Source organism: Hevea brasiliensis, chromosome 15 (genome assembly GCF_030052815.1).
Source record: "Hevea brasiliensis isolate MT/VB/25A 57/8 chromosome 15, ASM3005281v1, whole genome shotgun sequence".
NCBI lineage: Eukaryota > Viridiplantae > Streptophyta > Magnoliopsida > Malpighiales > Euphorbiaceae > Hevea > Hevea brasiliensis.
In genome coordinates, this window is record NC_079507.1 from 63,958,156 (window position 1) to 63,977,556 (window position 19,401).

General features: G+C 33.0%; 2 protein-coding genes and 1 long non-coding RNA gene across 3 annotated transcripts; 2 read left to right on the forward strand and 1 right to left on the reverse strand.

Annotated features, from left to right (window-relative positions):
• The first annotated feature begins 283 nt into the window (after window positions 1-283).
• Window positions 284-7,989, forward strand: LOC110670351 (probable LRR receptor-like serine/threonine-protein kinase At3g47570). The gene is made up of 4 exons (XM_058136111.1): window positions 284-1,291; window positions 1,815-1,886; window positions 5,201-7,204; window positions 7,336-7,989. The coding sequence occupies exons 1-4, from the start codon at window positions 355-357 to the stop codon at window positions 7,689-7,691; spliced, it is 3,369 nt and encodes a 1,122-aa protein (XP_057992094.1). The 5' UTR covers window positions 284-354; the 3' UTR covers window positions 7,692-7,989.
• A 2,145-nt stretch (window positions 7,990-10,134) lies between these two features.
• LOC131173787 (anaphase-promoting complex subunit 6-like) lies at window positions 10,135-18,565 on the forward strand. The gene is made up of 5 exons (XM_058136112.1): window positions 10,135-10,211; window positions 10,494-10,607; window positions 11,120-11,219; window positions 18,140-18,175; window positions 18,405-18,565. The coding sequence occupies exons 1-5, from the start codon at window positions 10,135-10,137 to the stop codon at window positions 18,507-18,509; spliced, it is 432 nt and encodes a 143-aa protein (XP_057992095.1). The 3' UTR covers window positions 18,510-18,565.
• On the reverse strand, window positions 11,985-15,607 carry LOC110670356 (uncharacterized). Its single transcript, XR_002497868.2, has 2 exons — window positions 15,253-15,607; window positions 11,985-15,013 (listed from the first exon to the last, which is right to left on the reverse strand). It is a non-coding gene; the product is annotated as an uncharacterized LOC110670356 (long non-coding RNA).
• Window positions 18,566-19,401: the final 836 nt, after the last annotated feature.

A 19,401-nucleotide genomic window follows, 5' to 3' on the forward strand; every position in this document is an offset into this window, starting at 1 on the left:
AATGCCAATAATTATCGTTTTTTTAATAATTTTTGACGAAGGACGAAGACCGCTTTCAATCATCAAATTTTAAACATATATATATATATAAGAGTTAGTTGTTGAAAAGTAGGTTAGGTGATGAATGGAAAAAACTTGGTTGCATCGAATATATTATATTCAGCTGATAGATAAATGTTATGAATGAAAATGATGGCACATAAAATATTTAGAATATTTTAAATCAATTAAATTATATAGTAATTATATTCATTAATTGAGAGCAATATATTTCACACTGATAAGTCTTGTCCTCTACATAATACATTGGTGAAATACTTGTTTCTCTAGTTTGTTAGCTAAATCTCTTCCTTCATGGGTGGCAGACCTGGACTTTCCACATCTTTCACGGTGCTTTATGTTTTGGCCTGCTTGACGATAACAAGAACCAATATCACCCCAGATTTTCGTTCAAGAACGAACATAACCACCGACCAATATGCCCTCCTTACTCTCAAAGCCCACATCACTCACGATTCTCGAAATTTCTTGGCGGAAAATTGGACCTCCACCGCTTCTGTTTGCTATTGGATTGGCGTGACTTGCGATGCTCGCCACCAAAGAGTGACGGCGTTGGATCTTTCGTTCATGGGTCTTTGGGGCACCATCCCTCCTGAAATTGGAAAATTATCTTTCCTTTCTTCGTTCACAATCACGAACAACAGTTTTCATGGCTCTCTTCCCGGTGAATTGGCTCATTTGCCCAGGTTGAAAATCGTTGATATCGCAAACAATAACTTCAGCGGAGAAATCCCATCACTGTTCAACTTTTTGCCAAAGCTTGAAAGGTTGGTTCTTCATGGAAACAATTTCATGGGCACTCTTCCAACTTGGCTCTTCAACATTTCCACACTGAAGCATGTTAATTTGTCCCATAATCTTTTACACGGGAATATTCCAGCACCAGCAGAGTTTGGTAATATAGAGGAGATAGATGTGAGCTGGAACCAGATTTCAGGTTCCATTCCATCAACTTTCTGGAACATGTCCTTGTTGCGGCTCATATCCTTCGGATTCAATGGGCTGTCTGGTAGCCTTCCTGATGATTTGTGCCAAAAACTTACTCTTCTTCAAGTGCTCGCGGTAGCTGGTAATGGGCTTTTTGGTCCCATTCCATCCAATAATTTATCTCAGTGCAGAGAGCTTAATATCCTGTCTCTCTGGGATAATAAATTCGATGGCGGAATACCAAGAGATATTGGAAAGTTGACCAACCTAAAAGGGCTGTATCTTGGCTTCAACAAGCTGACAGGTATCACAGTATCAGTATACATTTGATCCCAGCATTCAATCAATTTAATTTTGTTAATTATTTCATATCAATCGTTATACTTTGAATAATCAAATTTCTCTTTTTTTTATTTTTTCTCATATTCATTCAATGAAACCAAAAAAAAAATCATGAAATTTCTGTGCAAATCATTTTTTAATAATAAAAATTTATTTTTGTAGTCATAAAAAAAAAAAAAAAAAAAAAAAAAAATTTTATATATGTATATTTATATTACATTTATTAATTTTTATTTTTAGACCCTAAAAAAAACTGAAGAAAGAAAATAAATTTTAATCTTTCTAATTTTTATTTTTTTTTTATTATTATTATTAGTCAAATGTAACAAACATTAAATTTTTATTATTTTTATATATTAAATTCTAGTATGAGCAACTGTCAAAAAAAAAAAAAAAAAAAAAAAAAAAACCTTTTTCATTCACCAAGGCCAAGTGTAGTAAATATGGAACTTAATTTTTGTTTGATTACAATATTAATTGTACAGGAAGAATTCCAACAGAGATTGGTAACTGTACCCTGCTTGTGGAGATTGCGCTCCGTCAAAATTACTTGACAGGTATCATTCTGCGAGTTAATTTTCATATATATTAAATTTAAATCGTAAAAATCACTTTAGGAGAGTAAGTCACCTAAATAAGCTTGTTTACAAAAAGTTACATGCTGCATAGCCTTTTTTATCTTCATATTTGCATTTTCTATATTAAAAATATTAGTTTATCATATTAAACAATATTAATTTTATATCTAAATGTTTTTAAATTTTAACTACTAAAAACCTTATCTCATACAAAAAATAATATAATTATTTAACAATTTTTTTACTACATCTATTAAGAATTTTAAAATTCTTCACTTTAAAATTTTGGGCATTATGAAACTCTACTCATCATATATATATATATATATATATATATATATATATATATATATAATATGTTTGTGCTATAATAGTATTGTTCCCGATTACATTTTGAATGTCTAGCATGATTTTTTTACCATTAATAATTTGTTTAGTACAAGGTTAAAAAATTAAATGTTAAATGTTACTCTTATAAATTTTAATCTTTAGAGGGTAAATATTAACCTAATGAAGTAAAAAGTTAATATAATCTTTTTAAATATCTAAACAATATTAATAAGAGATTAAAAGTTACAAGAGTAATAATTAACCATTATTAACCTTGTATCAAATGCTAATTGTCGAGGCTACATAGTGGCTAGACTTAATCAAGTAAAAATCCCCTTTTGTCAAAATGCTAAACCAGTCTATCGTCCTACCTATGAATGCCCAAGGGAATGGCTAGGATGTTAGCTACTTCCTCCTCCTTACAATCGGCTCTAAGGGTTTGTTTGTTCTAAGAATTTGAATTAGGATCAATAAGTTGCAAGACCAATACAATCTTCGGATAGCATTGCTCTTTAACTTTGGGTAGAGTTGTAAAGGATTCAGTATCCATTTTTCATCCTTGCATAAGATGGACTCCTAATTCCCCACATGCCACTGGATGCCTTTTTTTGGAATTTTCCTTTCCCACATGATGCTCTGCCATCCCCAGGATTGTCTACTCCCTATTTGTGCTCTTAAAAAGGAGGTGAATGGGAAGTACTTCCCTTTGAGTAACCAGGCCAACAGTGAATTGGGGTTATGTGCAATCCATATTTTGCTACTAATGTCATATTGAATCCTTCTAGATTTCTAAAGCCCATCCCTCCTTTAGTTTTGGGTTTACATAATTTATCTTAAGCATATAGTGAATTTTCCTCTCATTTTGTTGCTAGAAATTTGAGACTAGATCATTGATCTCATAGCATAATGTAGCAGGCAGCTTAAAGCAAGATATTGCATAGACTGGAATGGCGTAAGTGACTGCCTTGATCAAGACCTATCTACCACCCTTGGGGAACAATTGTTCCTTCCACCTGCTATTTTTTGGTACATGAGATCTTTAATTATGGGGAAGATATGTCATTTTGATCTAGGAATTTTAACAAACAACCCCAAAAAATACTTTGGGACATCTAATATCTTTTAATGTGAAGACTAGATGCAGTTTGTTGTTGGAGTCTCCTTGGTGTATATTTGCTAAACACCAAGCTAGACTTGCTAAAGTTGATTGATTGGCCACTTGCATCAGCATAGCAATGAAGAATTTGCTTAATTTCCTCTACTTCCACTTCTAAAGCTTTAGAAAAGATAATTAAATCATAAGCAAATAGTAAATGTGAGATGGGCAGACCATGTTTAGAAATGGACAAACTCTTTAAAGAAGATGTTATTTGCAAAAACTGCAAGTGCGCGGATCGTATAAATAATATGTAAAGATATTGTTCCCACGAGGATCGTGTTGATTACAAAACTATGATTAAATTGATTATCTAGACTATCACACATCAACTAAATAAATGAAAGAGTAATAAAAAGTAAAGAAGTTGAAAGAAAAACTAATTAAAACTAATTTATTTAGACACAAGCTAATTAATCAAAAGATGATTCTAGAGTTGGGATTTTCATAATCCTATTAACGAATATTTCTCCAACTCAAATTAGGAAAAGGTCTCTCCAAATCCTACTAGGATTTTAAGTCATAATTCTAACAATTTCTAACTTGACTCAAAATCCATCAACCATTGCATATCTCAAATTCTTGGGTGTCATCAAATCATCAAATCTCCATGCATGAGCTTGAACCCTTCAAATCTCCATTCTTCAATCTTCATCTTGGGTGTAACTAGCTTCTTTCTTCAAAAAATCTTCGCGTCATCAACCATCTTGATTTCACATCAAGAGCTCCGCCTGAATTTTAACTCTCCATCACCTTGAACTTGCATCACCATTGTTGCATGTGCAACTTTCCACATATATCACAATAGCTCCACCTTCAACCAAACTCACCAAAATCATCCTCATACTCTGATAACAATTGTTGTGTACCGCAGAAAAATATAAACTGCAAAGAAATAAAATAAACACACTAAACAATAATATTTACGTGGTTCATCCTCTCAACATAGGGCTACATCCATAGGCATACCATCTTCCAGCATCTTCAAATAAATAATCATCAATTTACAAGCTCAAATTATACTACGCATCATCCCAATTATACCCAAGATAACCCACACTACAAATTGCTCATAGTAAATACATTAGTTAGTCCTCTCAGTCTCCTCTAGACATGACCTAATATATTTACTACTACATTAATTATATGGGCAAGAGCCCTCTCGCCAATGGACAAGAATTACTTTCTTTTGAATTCTATGCTTTTTCTTTGAGCCTCTTTCCTTCCATGGGACTGCAATAGGTAGGAGCCCCTCCTCATCAATGGGTAAAGTCAAATCCTCAGCAATTGGCAAAACCCCTCTCCACAATGGGCGACAGCCTCACTCCATGAGTTAAAAGTCAAATAATTTTTTTTGTCATTCTCTTATTTATAATATTAATTTCCTTAATTCCACTCAATTTAGGAATAATACTACATTAATAGTTTTACTCTATATAAGAAATATTCCTCTATCCTATTGAGAAATATTTCTCCAACTCAAATTAAGGTTTCTCCAAATCCTACTAAAATTTTGAATCATAATTCTAACAATAGTCATTCCTCGATATACGGTTATTATGAGAATAACTCCCAGAGAAATAAAATGAAAAAAAGGATAAGCTCAACCTGAGATAAAGTTGGAGACTAGAGGCTTCATCTGCCTCCGCACAGCCCCACATTCAGTTGAATCTCATTTGGTATTTATTATTTAATTGTTTTTTTTTTTATTTAAATTGGGAGGTGTTGTGAAACACTGAAAAAAAATTTCAAGAGAGATTTGGAAGTGTCGTGGTGTATCGAATCCTAAGCATTAATTTTGTCACAGGTAAAATACCAGATGAGATTAGCCAACTACTTAAATTGCAGATCTTGGAATTGGGAGCAAACAACCTTACTGGCACCATTCCATCCTCAATCTTTAATATCTCGGAATTACTAGTCATTGAACTGCCTATCAACTCTCTTTCTGGCCGTCTTCCACCAACCGTCGGCCGCTGGCTTCCAAACTTGAAAGTGCTTACTCTATGGGAAAATAAGCTTGATGGACCAATTCCCAGCTCCATCTCTAATGCTTCTATGCTTACAATGCTGGCTCTGTCATGGAACTCATTCTCTGGTGTTGTTCCTGCCGCGCTTGGGAATTTGAGACTCCTCCAGAGCCTCGCCTTCAAAGCGAATTTTCTGACAACTGAATCATCCACATCAGAAATTAATTTTCTGGCATCTTTGACAAATTGCAAGTATTTGAAAAACTTATGGATTTCAGAGAATCCGCTAAACGGCTTCCTTCCAACTCAAATTGGGAATCTTTCTTCATCTCTTGAAATTATTTATGCAGATTTTTGCAATATCAAGGGTAGCATTCCAATGGGAATTGGGAATTTAAGCAGCCTTATTGTGTTGAACCTTTCGAACAATGAGTTGACAGGACCTATTCCCAAAACCGTGGGAAGTTTGCAGAAGCTGCAAGTTTTGCGTCTCGAAGGCAATGAATTAAAAGGATCAATACCGCCTGAGCTTTGCCAATTGCAAAGTTTGGGCAGCTTATCATTGGGAGGAAATGAGCTCTATGGGCCTTTACAGCCATGCTTGTCAAATCTGACTTTTCTAAGGTATCTAAACTTGAGCTCCAACAAGCTTACTTCCATGATACCCTTAAGTCTGTGGAACCTAACATATATCCTGGAAGTGAACTTATCATCGAACTTCATTGGCGGTTACCTCCCATTAGAAATAAAAAACTTGAGGGTCATTACAAAGCTAGATGTATCAAGGAATCAATTGTCAGGTGACATTCCATACATCATCGGAAGACTCAGAGATCTTGTTTTCCTTTCCCTGGCAGATAACAAATTGCAAGAGTCTATACCTGAATCATTTGATGGCTTGATAAGCCTGGAGTTTTTGGATCTTTCCAACAACAATCTCTCAGGAGAGATACCCATGTCATTGGAGAAGATCTCAAATCTCAAATATTTTAACGTTTCCTGCAATAGACTTCGGGGGCCAATTCCTACACAAGGACCTTTTGTGAACTTCTCAGCCCAGTCGTACATGAGGAATGATGCACTTTGTGGTGCTCCCCGTCTGCAAGTCCCACCGTGCAGAAATGGGAAACAACATCCGAGAGCAGTTATGCATCTACTGAATTTTATTTTGCCAATTGGAGCAGTAGCAGTTCTACTTCTTTTGGTTATCATTTTTGCATTGACCAGATGCCAAGACAGGAATAGAAGATCTCCAGTAGAAGCAAATTTATTGCCTCTCTCAATGACATGGAGAAAAATCTCATACCAAGAACTTTCACAAGCAACAAATGGATTTGATCAAAGCAACTTGCTAGGTAGAGGAGGTTTTGGTTCTGTTTATAAAGGAACACTCTCGGATGGAATGAATGTTGCTATCAAGGTTTTCAATTTGCAACAAAACGAGGCCTGGAGGAGTTTTGATTCTGAATGTGCAGTGATGTGCAATTTTCGTCATCGAAATCTTGCCAAAATCATCAGCAGTTGCTCCAGCAATGATTTCAAAGCCTTAATCCTCGATTACATGCCTAATGGAAGCTTAGAAAAGTGGTTGTATTCTTACAATTATTTTTTGGATATCCAGCAGAGACTAGACATCATGATAGATGTTGCATCCGCATTGGAGTATCTTCATCATCATCAACCTCTTCCTGTAATACACTGCGATCTGAAGCCCAGCAATATTTTGCTAGATGAGGATATGGTTGCACATGTAAGTGATTTTGGTGTTGCAAAACTCCTAGGTAAAGAGGAGCAGATGATACAAACAAACACCCTTGCCACAGTGGGGTATATAGCACCAGGTGTTTCCTAGTTCTATATTATATATACTTCATGCTCAGATTTTCTTTTTTATTCTTTTCCTATAGAATGATTTACAAGCTGCTTCTCTGTTTTTTTCCCCTTTTTCATTAAATTATATTATCATGCGAAGAGTATGGAGCACAGGGGATTGTATCTACAAAAGCTGATGTTTACAGTTATGGTATTATGCTGATGGAGGTGTTCACAAGAATGAAGCCAACCGATGAAATTTTCAGTGATGAAATGAGCCTGACACATTGGGTGAGTAACTCTCTGCTTCACTCAGTCTCTGAAGTTGCGGACAGCAATTTAATGGGAAGGGAGGATAAAGATTTTGCTGCCAAGGAGCAATGCGTTGCATCTATCTTTAGTTTGGCTCTGGAATGTACCCCAAATTCACCTCAGCAGAGGATCAATATGGAAGATGCAGTTACTCGACTGAAGAAAATCAAATTCAGGCTCCTAGCAAATATAAAGATGACCTGAAAGTGTTAGCAAGTATATGGTTCTATCAACATATTTTGTTTATTGATTTTTATGCATCAGCAACCAGTAATGAATGTTTTAATATAGTACTGATGATGATCTAGTCTCGTCTAGTATTGTCTTGTACATTACTTTTAGAGATTATTATGAGGTTAGGGATTGAACCATCTCTCTTGTACTATTGAGTCAAGAGTCTAGTAGTTGTGACACTGCCATTGCTTCAGCAGCTTTGAGTTCCTGATAACCTGTTTTCATTGTGCTCTGTCCGGTTAGTGTGAGAAAGGGAGAGCCTGCTATCTTGCAATAATGAAATTTTGAATTAGGCTTATGTGATCCTAAAATCATCCACAAGCAAGGAGGGTGATCTCCTTTGTGAGTACCAACTCACTATGCAGCCATGGATCAAAAAATGGAACATGGTTAGAAGGTCGAAATTTGTTTGATTTCTTAAGAACTGTGCAAACATTTTGCCTAGTAACCAGAGAACCACTTCTGGTACCTTTGCGTCCACCGAAATTTTATTCAGAACTGTTCATTTTTAAGAGAGAGTCTTGTCAAATTAGTGTTTCTACATGTAGTGAAGACCACCACGTCAACGAGATGGGCAAATTAAATTTCCTTCTCTCACGCAGCAACCTAAGGATAAAACTGCTATGATAGATTTGTGTTTCGACTGCAGGGACAACTGCAATATATCTATGTAAATAATTGGGTTAGTGTAATTTTATGAATGGAAATTGATTTAGAGTTAAGGGGCATGGCATTTGTGTAGAACTTTGAAGGTTAAGGGTTACTTAGAATAGTCAGTTTGCGGAAAGGTGAAAGTATACTGCTGGGAGATGCATCGCACAAATTAGGCCTCAGAATCACTTTTTTGTATTAATTGGTGTTGGGATCTTGTTGTCCTCTTTTGGCTTATTAGTTGATGCCTCAACATGGTGAGAAAAGTTATGATTACTTCTCGGAAGGAATTATGGGGGTTTTGACAGAGTGGAGGTTACTTCTTAAAAAACTGTGACCTTGAGAAGCTTTTTTTTACTATGAAATATATTATTTAGGATACTCTCATGCTCCCCACCCAACATGCGGTTATGGGATTCACGTGATTGTGGGGAGGAGCTATAGGACTGTCGCACCTGGAAGTTCCTCTTTTTCCTGATCACAGGGATATTGAGAAGCCTCCTTTTGTAATTCCACTAGACTTTTGATCGATCTTTCTAGTGAATTGGAGATTTCTTTTATTTTTCTGTCGTGTGTAATATGTGCACCCCTTTTTGGGCATTTATAAATTTTATTATTCATTACAGGTGAAAAAATTTACTTAATAGGAATGTGACAACCCTCCAAAATTTAAGAGAGGCAACAAAGACATCCAATAGGTGTGAGTGGCTCTGGAAAAAGAAAATTAACTTTGCTCTGCAACTCGTAAGATATGAAGTGGCGGCTTCATAGAAGAGATTCAAAAGAATTCAGCTCTTTTAAATAAAATGTATTAGAATGCTGATAAAAATAGTCAATCTTAAAGCACAAAGGAAGCCAATCATTTTGTTAACTTCATAGCATAATTTCTTCCCAAGTTGGATAAAGCTTGGCATTTAATCATTAATAGCTCAAGTGCAAGAATCCTGGACCTTTGAACTTGCATTTGGATTTGAAGCTGATATGACCCTTTTACGTGAACAAAATAGCAAATACCGTATTGCGTGAGGGTATAGCAGTCCAGGAGGCTAAAATTTGACAGCTTGGTTGCTAAACAGATGTATAACGGATCGATTATGAACATAATCATATTAAGCTAGCAGAAACAAGCTTAGGCTTCCACAAGCTAAAAAAGAGAGCTCTATAGTATATATATAGTCCACCAAAGCCCTGAAAGAAAAAGTTTATTTGTACTACTTATTTCTTGTTTTATACGAAGTCCAAGAGATATTACAAAAAAATGCAAAATATTTTGCAGGTGTACTATTATTAGTTTTCACTAAAAAATGTATTTTTAGCATATTTTCTCAATTTAGATAAAAGAGAAAATTCTATAATAGATGAATTCAATTACAAAAAAGAACAATTGAAAATTATTTATAATTTGTGATTTCTAATGTTTATATATTTTTATTTTGGGTACTATAGATATTTGCTTTTATTGAATGGTTAAAATGGAATTTTTAGATTTAAATATTTTCATTGTTTTTCAATTTCAGAGTAGAAAATAATGATTGTGAACAATTATTTTAAATTAATGTATAAAACAAACGGAGTTTGGTCCTAATAAAATTACTCTTAATTTGCCCATGCTTTCTTGTTTGGAATCCTCTGGTATTTTTGTCTTATTTTCCTTTGTCTTTCTCTAAAACAGTAATTGGAATAGCTATGTTATTTATTGTTCTTGATGGTTCTTTTCATCGTTTTCAGGATTCTAATTTCTTTCCCCTTTTTCCAGTTTTTTATGCAGGCAAAGACAATATGCCCTTCAGATCCACTTGTCTATAATGAATTAGGTGTTGTTGCTTATAACATGAAAGAGTAAGGTTGGCTCCTCACTAGATGGTATAGTTTCATTGCTACCGCCACTGCCGCCATCATTATCTATTTTTTGGAAGTGACTTTGATTTGGAACTTTTACTAGCAAGGCTTTTTTACATTGTTAATATTTAAGGCTTTTTACACGATGACAGAATAATCTGTTATAAAGTCGTCATTATTTTACTAGCAAGGCTTCTTTAGGTAACTGGCCACAAATTTTTTTATGTCATTCTAATTAAGCGATTTGGTCTTGTATAATTTTTTCTTCTGAAATGCTTTCAGGTACAATAAGGCTGCACTGTGGTTTGAAAAGACTTTGGCACACATTCCATCTTTAAGCCAATTGTGGGAGCCGACTGTGGTTAATCTAGCCCACGCATGCAGGAAGTTAAAAGTGTGTTATAAAATATGTTGGAATCACTTGCTTTACCCACGTTTCTTGGTTTCTACTTTCCTTTTAGGTGCTTCAGGATATTTGATGTTGGTGACTTTTGTTTCTTTACCTAATGGAAAACCCAAATACTTTATCTCAACCACAAGTGGGAAAATAGATTTTCTTTTTCACTTCTTCAAACAATCTTGTTATTGTAGATATTCTGTAGCTGGCTGAGGTCTCTGGCAACCTGACAAGGAAATAAAAGCACTTTACTATGACCCGTAGCTGCATGTTTAGATGAATAAAATTGCTCTAGATCTGCAATGAGCATGAAGAGGAATTGGATGTTCTACAGTGTCTCTGTAGAATGTTGAACTGTCACAATGTCCTTTTATGGGAGATTGCTGTTTCATTCAGTGAAGCTGATATAATGATGCCAGCAATTTTATTATTATTGGTGCCCTTAGCCCTCATCCTGGAAAATTGACTTTTCATTTTTGTGATGCTAGTTATATTACCTTGCATTGTGCAGGATGTATCATGAAGCAACTTCATGCTATGACAGAGCACTGACACTGTCAACCAGAAGTTTAATTACCTATGCTGGTCTTGCCTATACGTATCTTTTGCAGGTACATCTTGATTTCCTTCTATTGGTGTACATCTTACAAACACACACACGCAGAAGTTCTATGTATCCCACCAATTTTTGTACCACGTAACATGGCACAAACTTATTGGTAAACATTGGCACACTCAATGCTGAAAATTCACACGTAGGTAGGTTTTATTATAAATGAATCAATGCCATGTCAAGCGAGATAATTGAGTTAAAAAAACACTACAAGAAAAAAGGAGATTTGAATATAAGTGAACATCGATTTCTTAAATCATTTAGAAATTGATTTGAAACCGAAATATTCGGTTTAAAATTCACATGTTTCTAAATAAATTATAAACGGAAAATGAGGTTCATTTCAATTTCTAAAACAGTTTTTAAACCGCTATTTCGTTTCAAAGTTAGAAACCACATTAATTCAATTTCAAAATCCGTTTCAATTTAAAAATTGATATTTTTAGTTTCAATTTATCTGAAACGAATTTCCTTTTTCAATCAGTTTTTAAATTGTAAAAACAAATAAAACACTTTTTAAAACTGAAATGCATTTAATTTTTAAATAGAAACAGAAATTTCGTTTCAAATTCGTTTCTAAAATTATTTTTATTTTGAAATCGAAAATTTTTCTGTTTTAGATTAGAAACGAAAATTCATTTCTAATCCGTTTCAAATTACTAGAAAAATTTTTATTTTTTTTAATACATTATTTCCTACATTGAAGCATATAATATAATATTAATTTTAAATGCTCAATATCACAATATTTACAATATCAGGCTATCAAATATCAGTCAATATTATATATAGATATGACAATGATGAGTTATGACAATAATGTACTGTATGAAAAAATAAAATATCATAATAACAAGAAAACAAGCTACTTGTCATCAACAATATCATCACTCATCACCACCATCGGCCTCTCCACCATCATCCTGATGAGTCGCATCTGGAGTTGGGGCTGTAAAATTGTTCTTCTTAGATGCATCGTATGTCTCAACTCTAACTTCCCACAACTGTTTCAACTCTGCAATAAGGGGCTACAAGTACACATCCAATTTGTCCTTCGGGTTTCTCAGACCAGGAACTATTACCGTTAGGAACATATACTCATCCTTCATACATAACCAAGGAGGCAATTTGTAAGGAGTGACAATGACCAAATCATCAATTATGAAGCATGATCTTTTCTTGTAGATTCTTCTAAAGTCAATTTAAAGCGCATTAGTCTAATTTACCTACACAACCTCTATTACTGGTAATGGTGACAACCTATATATTTTCGAATGGGAAAAACAGATATTCTCATAAGACATTAAGCTCTCAACCAGCAACTACATTCATCAACCAAGGCATACAACCAGGCGCATTTCTATGAGGTTATTAGTATCAGATTAGGAAAAACAAAGAAAATAAGCACGATGATGAAAACGTCTGACAGATGTATAGCGTAAGAAAAACAGAGAAGCAATAATACCATTTAGTTCCCAAATGGTCAACTATCATTTCATTGAGTCATGAAGAGAAAGCACTTAATCATCTCATAATTAATATTTAAAGTTAATAGAAAAAAAATGTTCTTCATGGAGCTAGCCCTTGGAGTATACATATATAGATTCTTTTTTTTTTTTTTCTAATCTCAATATATATATCCTCATGAATTGGTCATAACAATTAATCCATTAAAACATAAAAGTAAAAAGCCAATTAATAAATAGATAAATCACCATTACTCTTTAATTAGAATTGATAGCTCCATAATTCAGAAAATTTGGATTATTTATTGGCTGGTGTCAGTAGCAAGGTTCCAGGAAACTTCCCTATTGTGAACTTTAAGGCTATGCAATTTAAATAAATATGCATAGAAAATTTACTAGGAAAACTTTTCAAATGTGTTGGGTGGTAAATCTAAATTATTCTACAATAATCACAGTACTCAACAAGTGGCCTTAATGGTGCCAAAATAGTAGAACTAGTACTAGGAAAATTTTTTAATTAAGCACGGTCTATATATTTTTCCGAAACATGTAATTTTCTCTTTTATTAATATGTTAGTCCATAATTCAAGTAAGATTAATTTTAATAATAAAAAATTCATTGAAATTAAATCAAATAAGTGTACAAAAATTTATTTGAAACAAATTTTAAATTGTTCTTGATGTGCAAAGTGATAAAAACTTTACTGGATCAAGTCGATGTGGATTAAAGAGCCATTAAAAAAATTGAAATTGTTTGAAAATGCTTGGAAAAAATTAGTCTCAAATAAGTTCTTTAATTTTAATTTCATCGATAAATGTAAAAGGAATAAAAGTGAAATTCCCTTTAAAGATAATTTTTTAATTTTTATCATTTTTTTTATTTTAAAAATATTCTTAGTCATGATTTTAATTTTCTTAAAAAATACTTTATCTATGAAATTCTCAATGAAAAGCATAGAATGTTTAGTTTTGTTTACCTATCATAGCAATCAGATCTAAAATTGAGCAAATAATTGCAGAGTTCAGCCACACAAAATCAGCCATATTTGAGTTTTTTTTCCAGCATTTCAATATAAGCATCCTAGAAACAGCAACCCTAGGTCACCAATATAGCAGAAAAGCCATTCCAATTTCAATTGAACTGCAGATAAAACATAAAACAAAAAAAAAATGCTAACAGCAAAATTATGTTCAACTTCCCCATCACTAATTATAATATTGGCCCATAAGAGGGCAGATAGTCAGTTCAGTAACATTAATAATGGCATCTTAATAGCAACTTTCCTTATTCATAAATTTTCTAGGAAACCATACAAGGATTAGTTACCTCACTATTTTGGGAACCCCTACTAAATGAAACTATTTACAGATTCCACATAATATAAAACAGAGAATAGATAATATAACATTTTATGTGTACAATTTCTATAAAAAAGATAACAAGTTTTCATAGACAGGACAACAATAAATATTTGAGAAGGAAAAAGAAAAATCAACATTATGATAAAATTGCATCTTGATGGGATCAAAGTGAAATTTGGGGACTAAGAAAACATTAATCACACGAATTGCAGTGTGTCATTTGGGGTTTGCTCCACTGCATCATTAGCTTCTAATAAACAGCTATAGCATGATGTATTGGCTCCCTGTCAATTATCGAAAATTTCACTCCCACTTTATCTAAATCTGTTAATCCAATTCGACAATCATATTCCTAGCTAATTTGATTTTTTTGATATTATTAAGGTGATAATCATTTTAGACAAAAAAAAATTAGAGAAATGGAGAAGGAGAATTCTTATGCAATTCATATTGAAGGTAAACCTTTAAGTGAGTAATCCATCATTACAATTAACACTCTACAATCAAAGAAAATGACAAATGTTATCGTATGGAATTCCTAAAATAATTTCGGATGATCTAACCTCTACTCCTACAACTTCTAGAATATAAAAGCACATTAAGAAAATAACTCAAAAGGCTAAACTTGCAGTCACTAACTAAACTAATTGAAACCTATCTCAAGGTATATTTAGCAGAGTGAAAAGTCCCTTAAATGAACAACAAAACACACTTAAGATCTCAAAATCTCAAATCAGTAACTCAAACAAGGAAGCACAACAGTGATATTTACATCAAATCCACTAATAATAATCACAAAGAGGATCCACGAATGAATCATATTTATAGAAAAAGATGAGGAGGAGGAAAGCAAACGAAAACCGTAGCCTCAGTTAGAGGGATTAGAAGGACTGAGGAATCCAGGTTCAAGCTCCACTTTGGCAAGGCCAAGCTGATAGTGGTAGAGCTATGCGCGTGTCTCTCTCTGTAAAATGAAAATACAGCGAAGGTTACTCTTCTCCTCCTTGAGGAATGCTAAAGGCAAAGAAACAAGGCAGTGATATATGTGTCTCCTTTCACAAAAATTCACATATTCAAATCGCGATACCAAAATACCCACTATGAAAAACTATCATCGAATGAATGGGGTTCAATCACAGCTAATAATAATAATCAAAATACCCACTGTGTTGATACCGATGGAATCGAAGATGAAACGCTGACCTTGTTCGAAGAGGAGAAATCAAAACAGCAAGTGGATGGAATCGAAGGAATGAGGCAAGGGTACAGGAATCTGGTGTGCGGCGAGGGCTACACGCAAATGAAAGAGACAGATGATTGTGTTACTACTTTAGGCTCATTTAGGTTTTAATCCAAAACTACGCAGTTTCATATTTAGTATTAACTTTATTTAATCATAATGGAAACCGAACCAATCGGTTTCTAAATAAAATGAATAGAGACATCCCACAATCCTCCTTAAGTTTTGAAACTGAACAAAATGGTCTCTAAACAAAGGATTAAAAACCGACGAAATTAGTTTCTAAAATGACCATGGAGCCCTACAATCCTCTTTGTTTTGGAACCGAACAAATCGGTTTATGAACTTGGTTTTTAATATGTCCATGGCATCCAAAAATCCTCCGTTAAATTTTAAAACTGAAAAAATCAGTTTCTAAATAAAGAAATTAAAGATCGACGTAATCAATTTCTAATATGAAAATGACATCTTACAATCCTCTCTTAAATTTTGAAATTGAACATATCGATTTCTAAATAAAGGAATTAGAAATCGACTAAATTGGTATTTAATATGACTATGGCATCCTACAATCCTCCCTTAAATTTTGAAACTGAACCAATTGGTTTCTAAATATAGGGATTAGAAACCAGCGAAATCAGTTTCTAATATGACAATGACATCCTACTATTCTCCCTTAAATTTTGAAACCGAACTAATCAGTTTCTAAGTATGAGATTTGAAACCAATAAAATTGGTTTCTAATATGGCCAAAAAAACTTACAATCCTACATTCAATTTTGAAACCGACAAAATCGGTTTAGAAATTGACCAAATCGATTTCTAATATAGCCATGAAATCTTACAATCCTACCTTTAATTTTGAAATCGAATCATTCGGTTTCTAAATAAATGGATTAGAAACCGATGAAATTAGTTTCTAATATGACTATGAAATCTAATCCTACCTTAAAGTTTGAAACCGAACCAATTGGTTTCTAAAATAGTAACAATTAGGGGTGAGCAGATTTCGGTTCAAACTGAAAAACAGAACTGAACCGAATCAATTCGGTTTAATCAATTCAGTTTTAAAAATCAATCGATTCGGTTCGATTTTATATTATAAAAATTTCAGTTATTTCGGTTCGGTTCGGTTTTGAAGAGAAAAAAAATCATTTAAACCAAACCTAACCGAATAGTAATTTTATATATTCAAATTGAACCGAATCGATTTTTGAATTGATTTATTTTTATGGAGAATTTATGAATTATATTTAATTTTATATATATATAAATTGTTTAATTTCATTGATTAATGGTTATTAGGTTAAAACCAAAGTCAAAATTAGACTAAATAACTTGAAAATCAAGTATAAATTAAAAAAACAATCAAAAATCAAAACCGATCGATTTGAACAGAACCAAACCGAAATAGAGCGGTTCGATTCGATTTTTCATCCATTTCTGTTTGGTTTGGTTTGGTTTCTAAAATATGTAATTCAGTTTTCATAATTTAATTTGATTCAGTTCTATTTGAACCGAATGCTCGCCCCTAATAACAATCTCTAATTAAAAGTAAAAGAGGTTTCGGATTTTGAAATCGAAATTTTAGGTTTGAGAATTCGGTTTGTAATTGGTTTCTAAACCGATGCTAAAATTGTCGTCAAACTTTGGTGCATATTTTTGAAACGGAAGAGGTTCTGTTTCTAATTTCAGTTTCAAATCCGTTTCAAATTAGTTTCTAAGGAGTTTCTAATATATTTGACACCTTATACTTAATTTCCGTTTAAAAAGTCGTTTCAAATTATAAACCAACACTAATCCGTTTCTAAATTTGGCTTCTGTTTCGGCAAATTCTTTTGGTGAAACAAGTTGAGGCAAATACCATTTTAGTTATTTATGCATAAAAATCATTTTTACACTAACATATGTGCGCCGACAAATAATGGTAATATATTTGAAGTTTTGATTGAAATATATAAATGAGAAAAAAATCATGTAGTGATTTTTGCTAGTTTTAGGAAGTAATGATGAACCAAGAGAGTCAGTGCTGAACTTGAAGGTACTTACAAAATGTATAAAATATAATGAAATTAGCTTTCGTAAGTTATGATTCTCTTATATTTAATGCTTTTTAGTGATACAAAATTTTTTTTCTCAGCCAAACTTTATAAATAAAATTTTGAACATTCCATTTTATTTATGATACAAAAGAGTTGATGTGGGAAATGAACATGCTAAATTCTGACATATATAGAATGTACTGAACATTTAATTTGGTTTATGGAAGAAAAAGTACTTGCAACTTTCTATGAAGAAGACAACAAAGAAGAAAATCACTTGATATAAATAACCTTGTAGGATAGCATATAAGGAACAAAAATCAAGTCCTCATTTGCATTCCTTAGCTATTTGGCTTTGGTAACCATAGTGAAATGGATGAGGAGAATGGGGAATGACCAAACTGGGTGTAATCTAAGAAATTGGCATTTGTACACCTTTACTAAGATCCCTTTTTATTTTGAGGAATTTTCCCCACTGGGAGAGGCAAACTGCAATTCTCAATCGTGAGGGCAACATTCACGAGCACGAAATAATTAGGATAAAATGCTAAGATGAATGGTGTGATATGAAGTAGCAGCCCACTAACAAAATTTATAATAAACTACTAGACCTATAAAACTTGCAAAACAAGAAATTTTGAGAGCAAAAACTGATCAATTATATCCCATCTTCTTGTCCTACTAAAATTCCTTTTCCCTTTTATTTGTAGTAAGATTTTTCCTACATTGAACAGAACCTTAAATTTTCAAGTTCCATTGTCTTTTAGATTTTTAAGTATTATCTCATTCTTTCTTTATCCTCGTGCAGGATAATTTTACTGCTGCAATTACGTGCCATCACGACGTTTGTAATCTGGAATTTCCTTCGCTGTTGTTTCTTTGAATGTGTAAGGAATTTTTTTTTTTTCAGTTGTCTCTGCCTCTCTGGCATACACGTGCATGCATACATCTCTTTTTTTAGCTGATAAATAATATTTATTTCACTTGCATTTTAATATCTGATGATGTGAGGAGAGCTTGATTATATTATGAACCATTACTTTCGTCTCCTCTAAAATTTGCTTCTCAATCAGGCTTTATGGCTGAAACTGGACGATCAGTTTTGCACAGAAATGTTGAGTTTGGCCATTATAGATGAAGGTCGTAGTGGCATAGACCCAAAAATGGAGTTTCGCTGAAAGTGAGTTTTATATTTAATGATGCTGCAATATTCTTTTAATTGGTGTTGTAATGTATGTGCATTATGTGCTTTGATTTACGGAACAAGACTGGTTATTATGGTCCTCGTTTCTTGTAATGGAAAAGGAATAATTAGGCAATATTTATCATCTGTATCATTTTGGTTTCTGTATTGAATTGTGCAAGCTGAATATTTTTCAATTAATGCTACATTTGTTTTGCAAAAATTAATCTATGTATTGAAAAGTTTTCCATGAAAAATGTTATTTGATATATGTATTTCATATAATCATTTACGTTAAGTTTCAAAGTTATTTTATTCTTTTATTAGGCATTTTTAGTTAATTTTATTAGTTATTTAGTTTATTTTTTATAATTGTTAAATTTTGGATTAATTCATAATTTTGTTTTATTTTGTAGGTAAAATGATATTCTTGAAGGATGAAAGGCAATTGTGCAAGTGAGAAGTAAATTTCAGATTCAAAAATGCCAAAAATAAAGCCTAAAATTGAAGATTCTTGAAAGCTGCATAAAGAGTTGCATATGCTATGCAGCATGTGTTCAAAAAAATGAAAGAAATTCTTAAGTTGCCGAAAGTTGCATAGCCTATGCACCATTTGATGCAAGAGACTGGAGAAATATTGCAAGTATGCCAAAATATGCATAATTTCCTACATAGCCTATGCACCTTCACGGAGGATGAACTCAAACCAGCCAAAACCTGCAAAGTTTCATGCATAGGTTATGTACCAAAAAATTTCTAAAGTTTGTCGAAATGTGTATATCCTCTTGCATAGCCTATGCACTTGCTTATGCACCTTCACGGAAATTTCTCTGAAGCTTGCCAAAACATGCGCAAGGACTTGCATGGCCATACAAAGCTATTTCCAC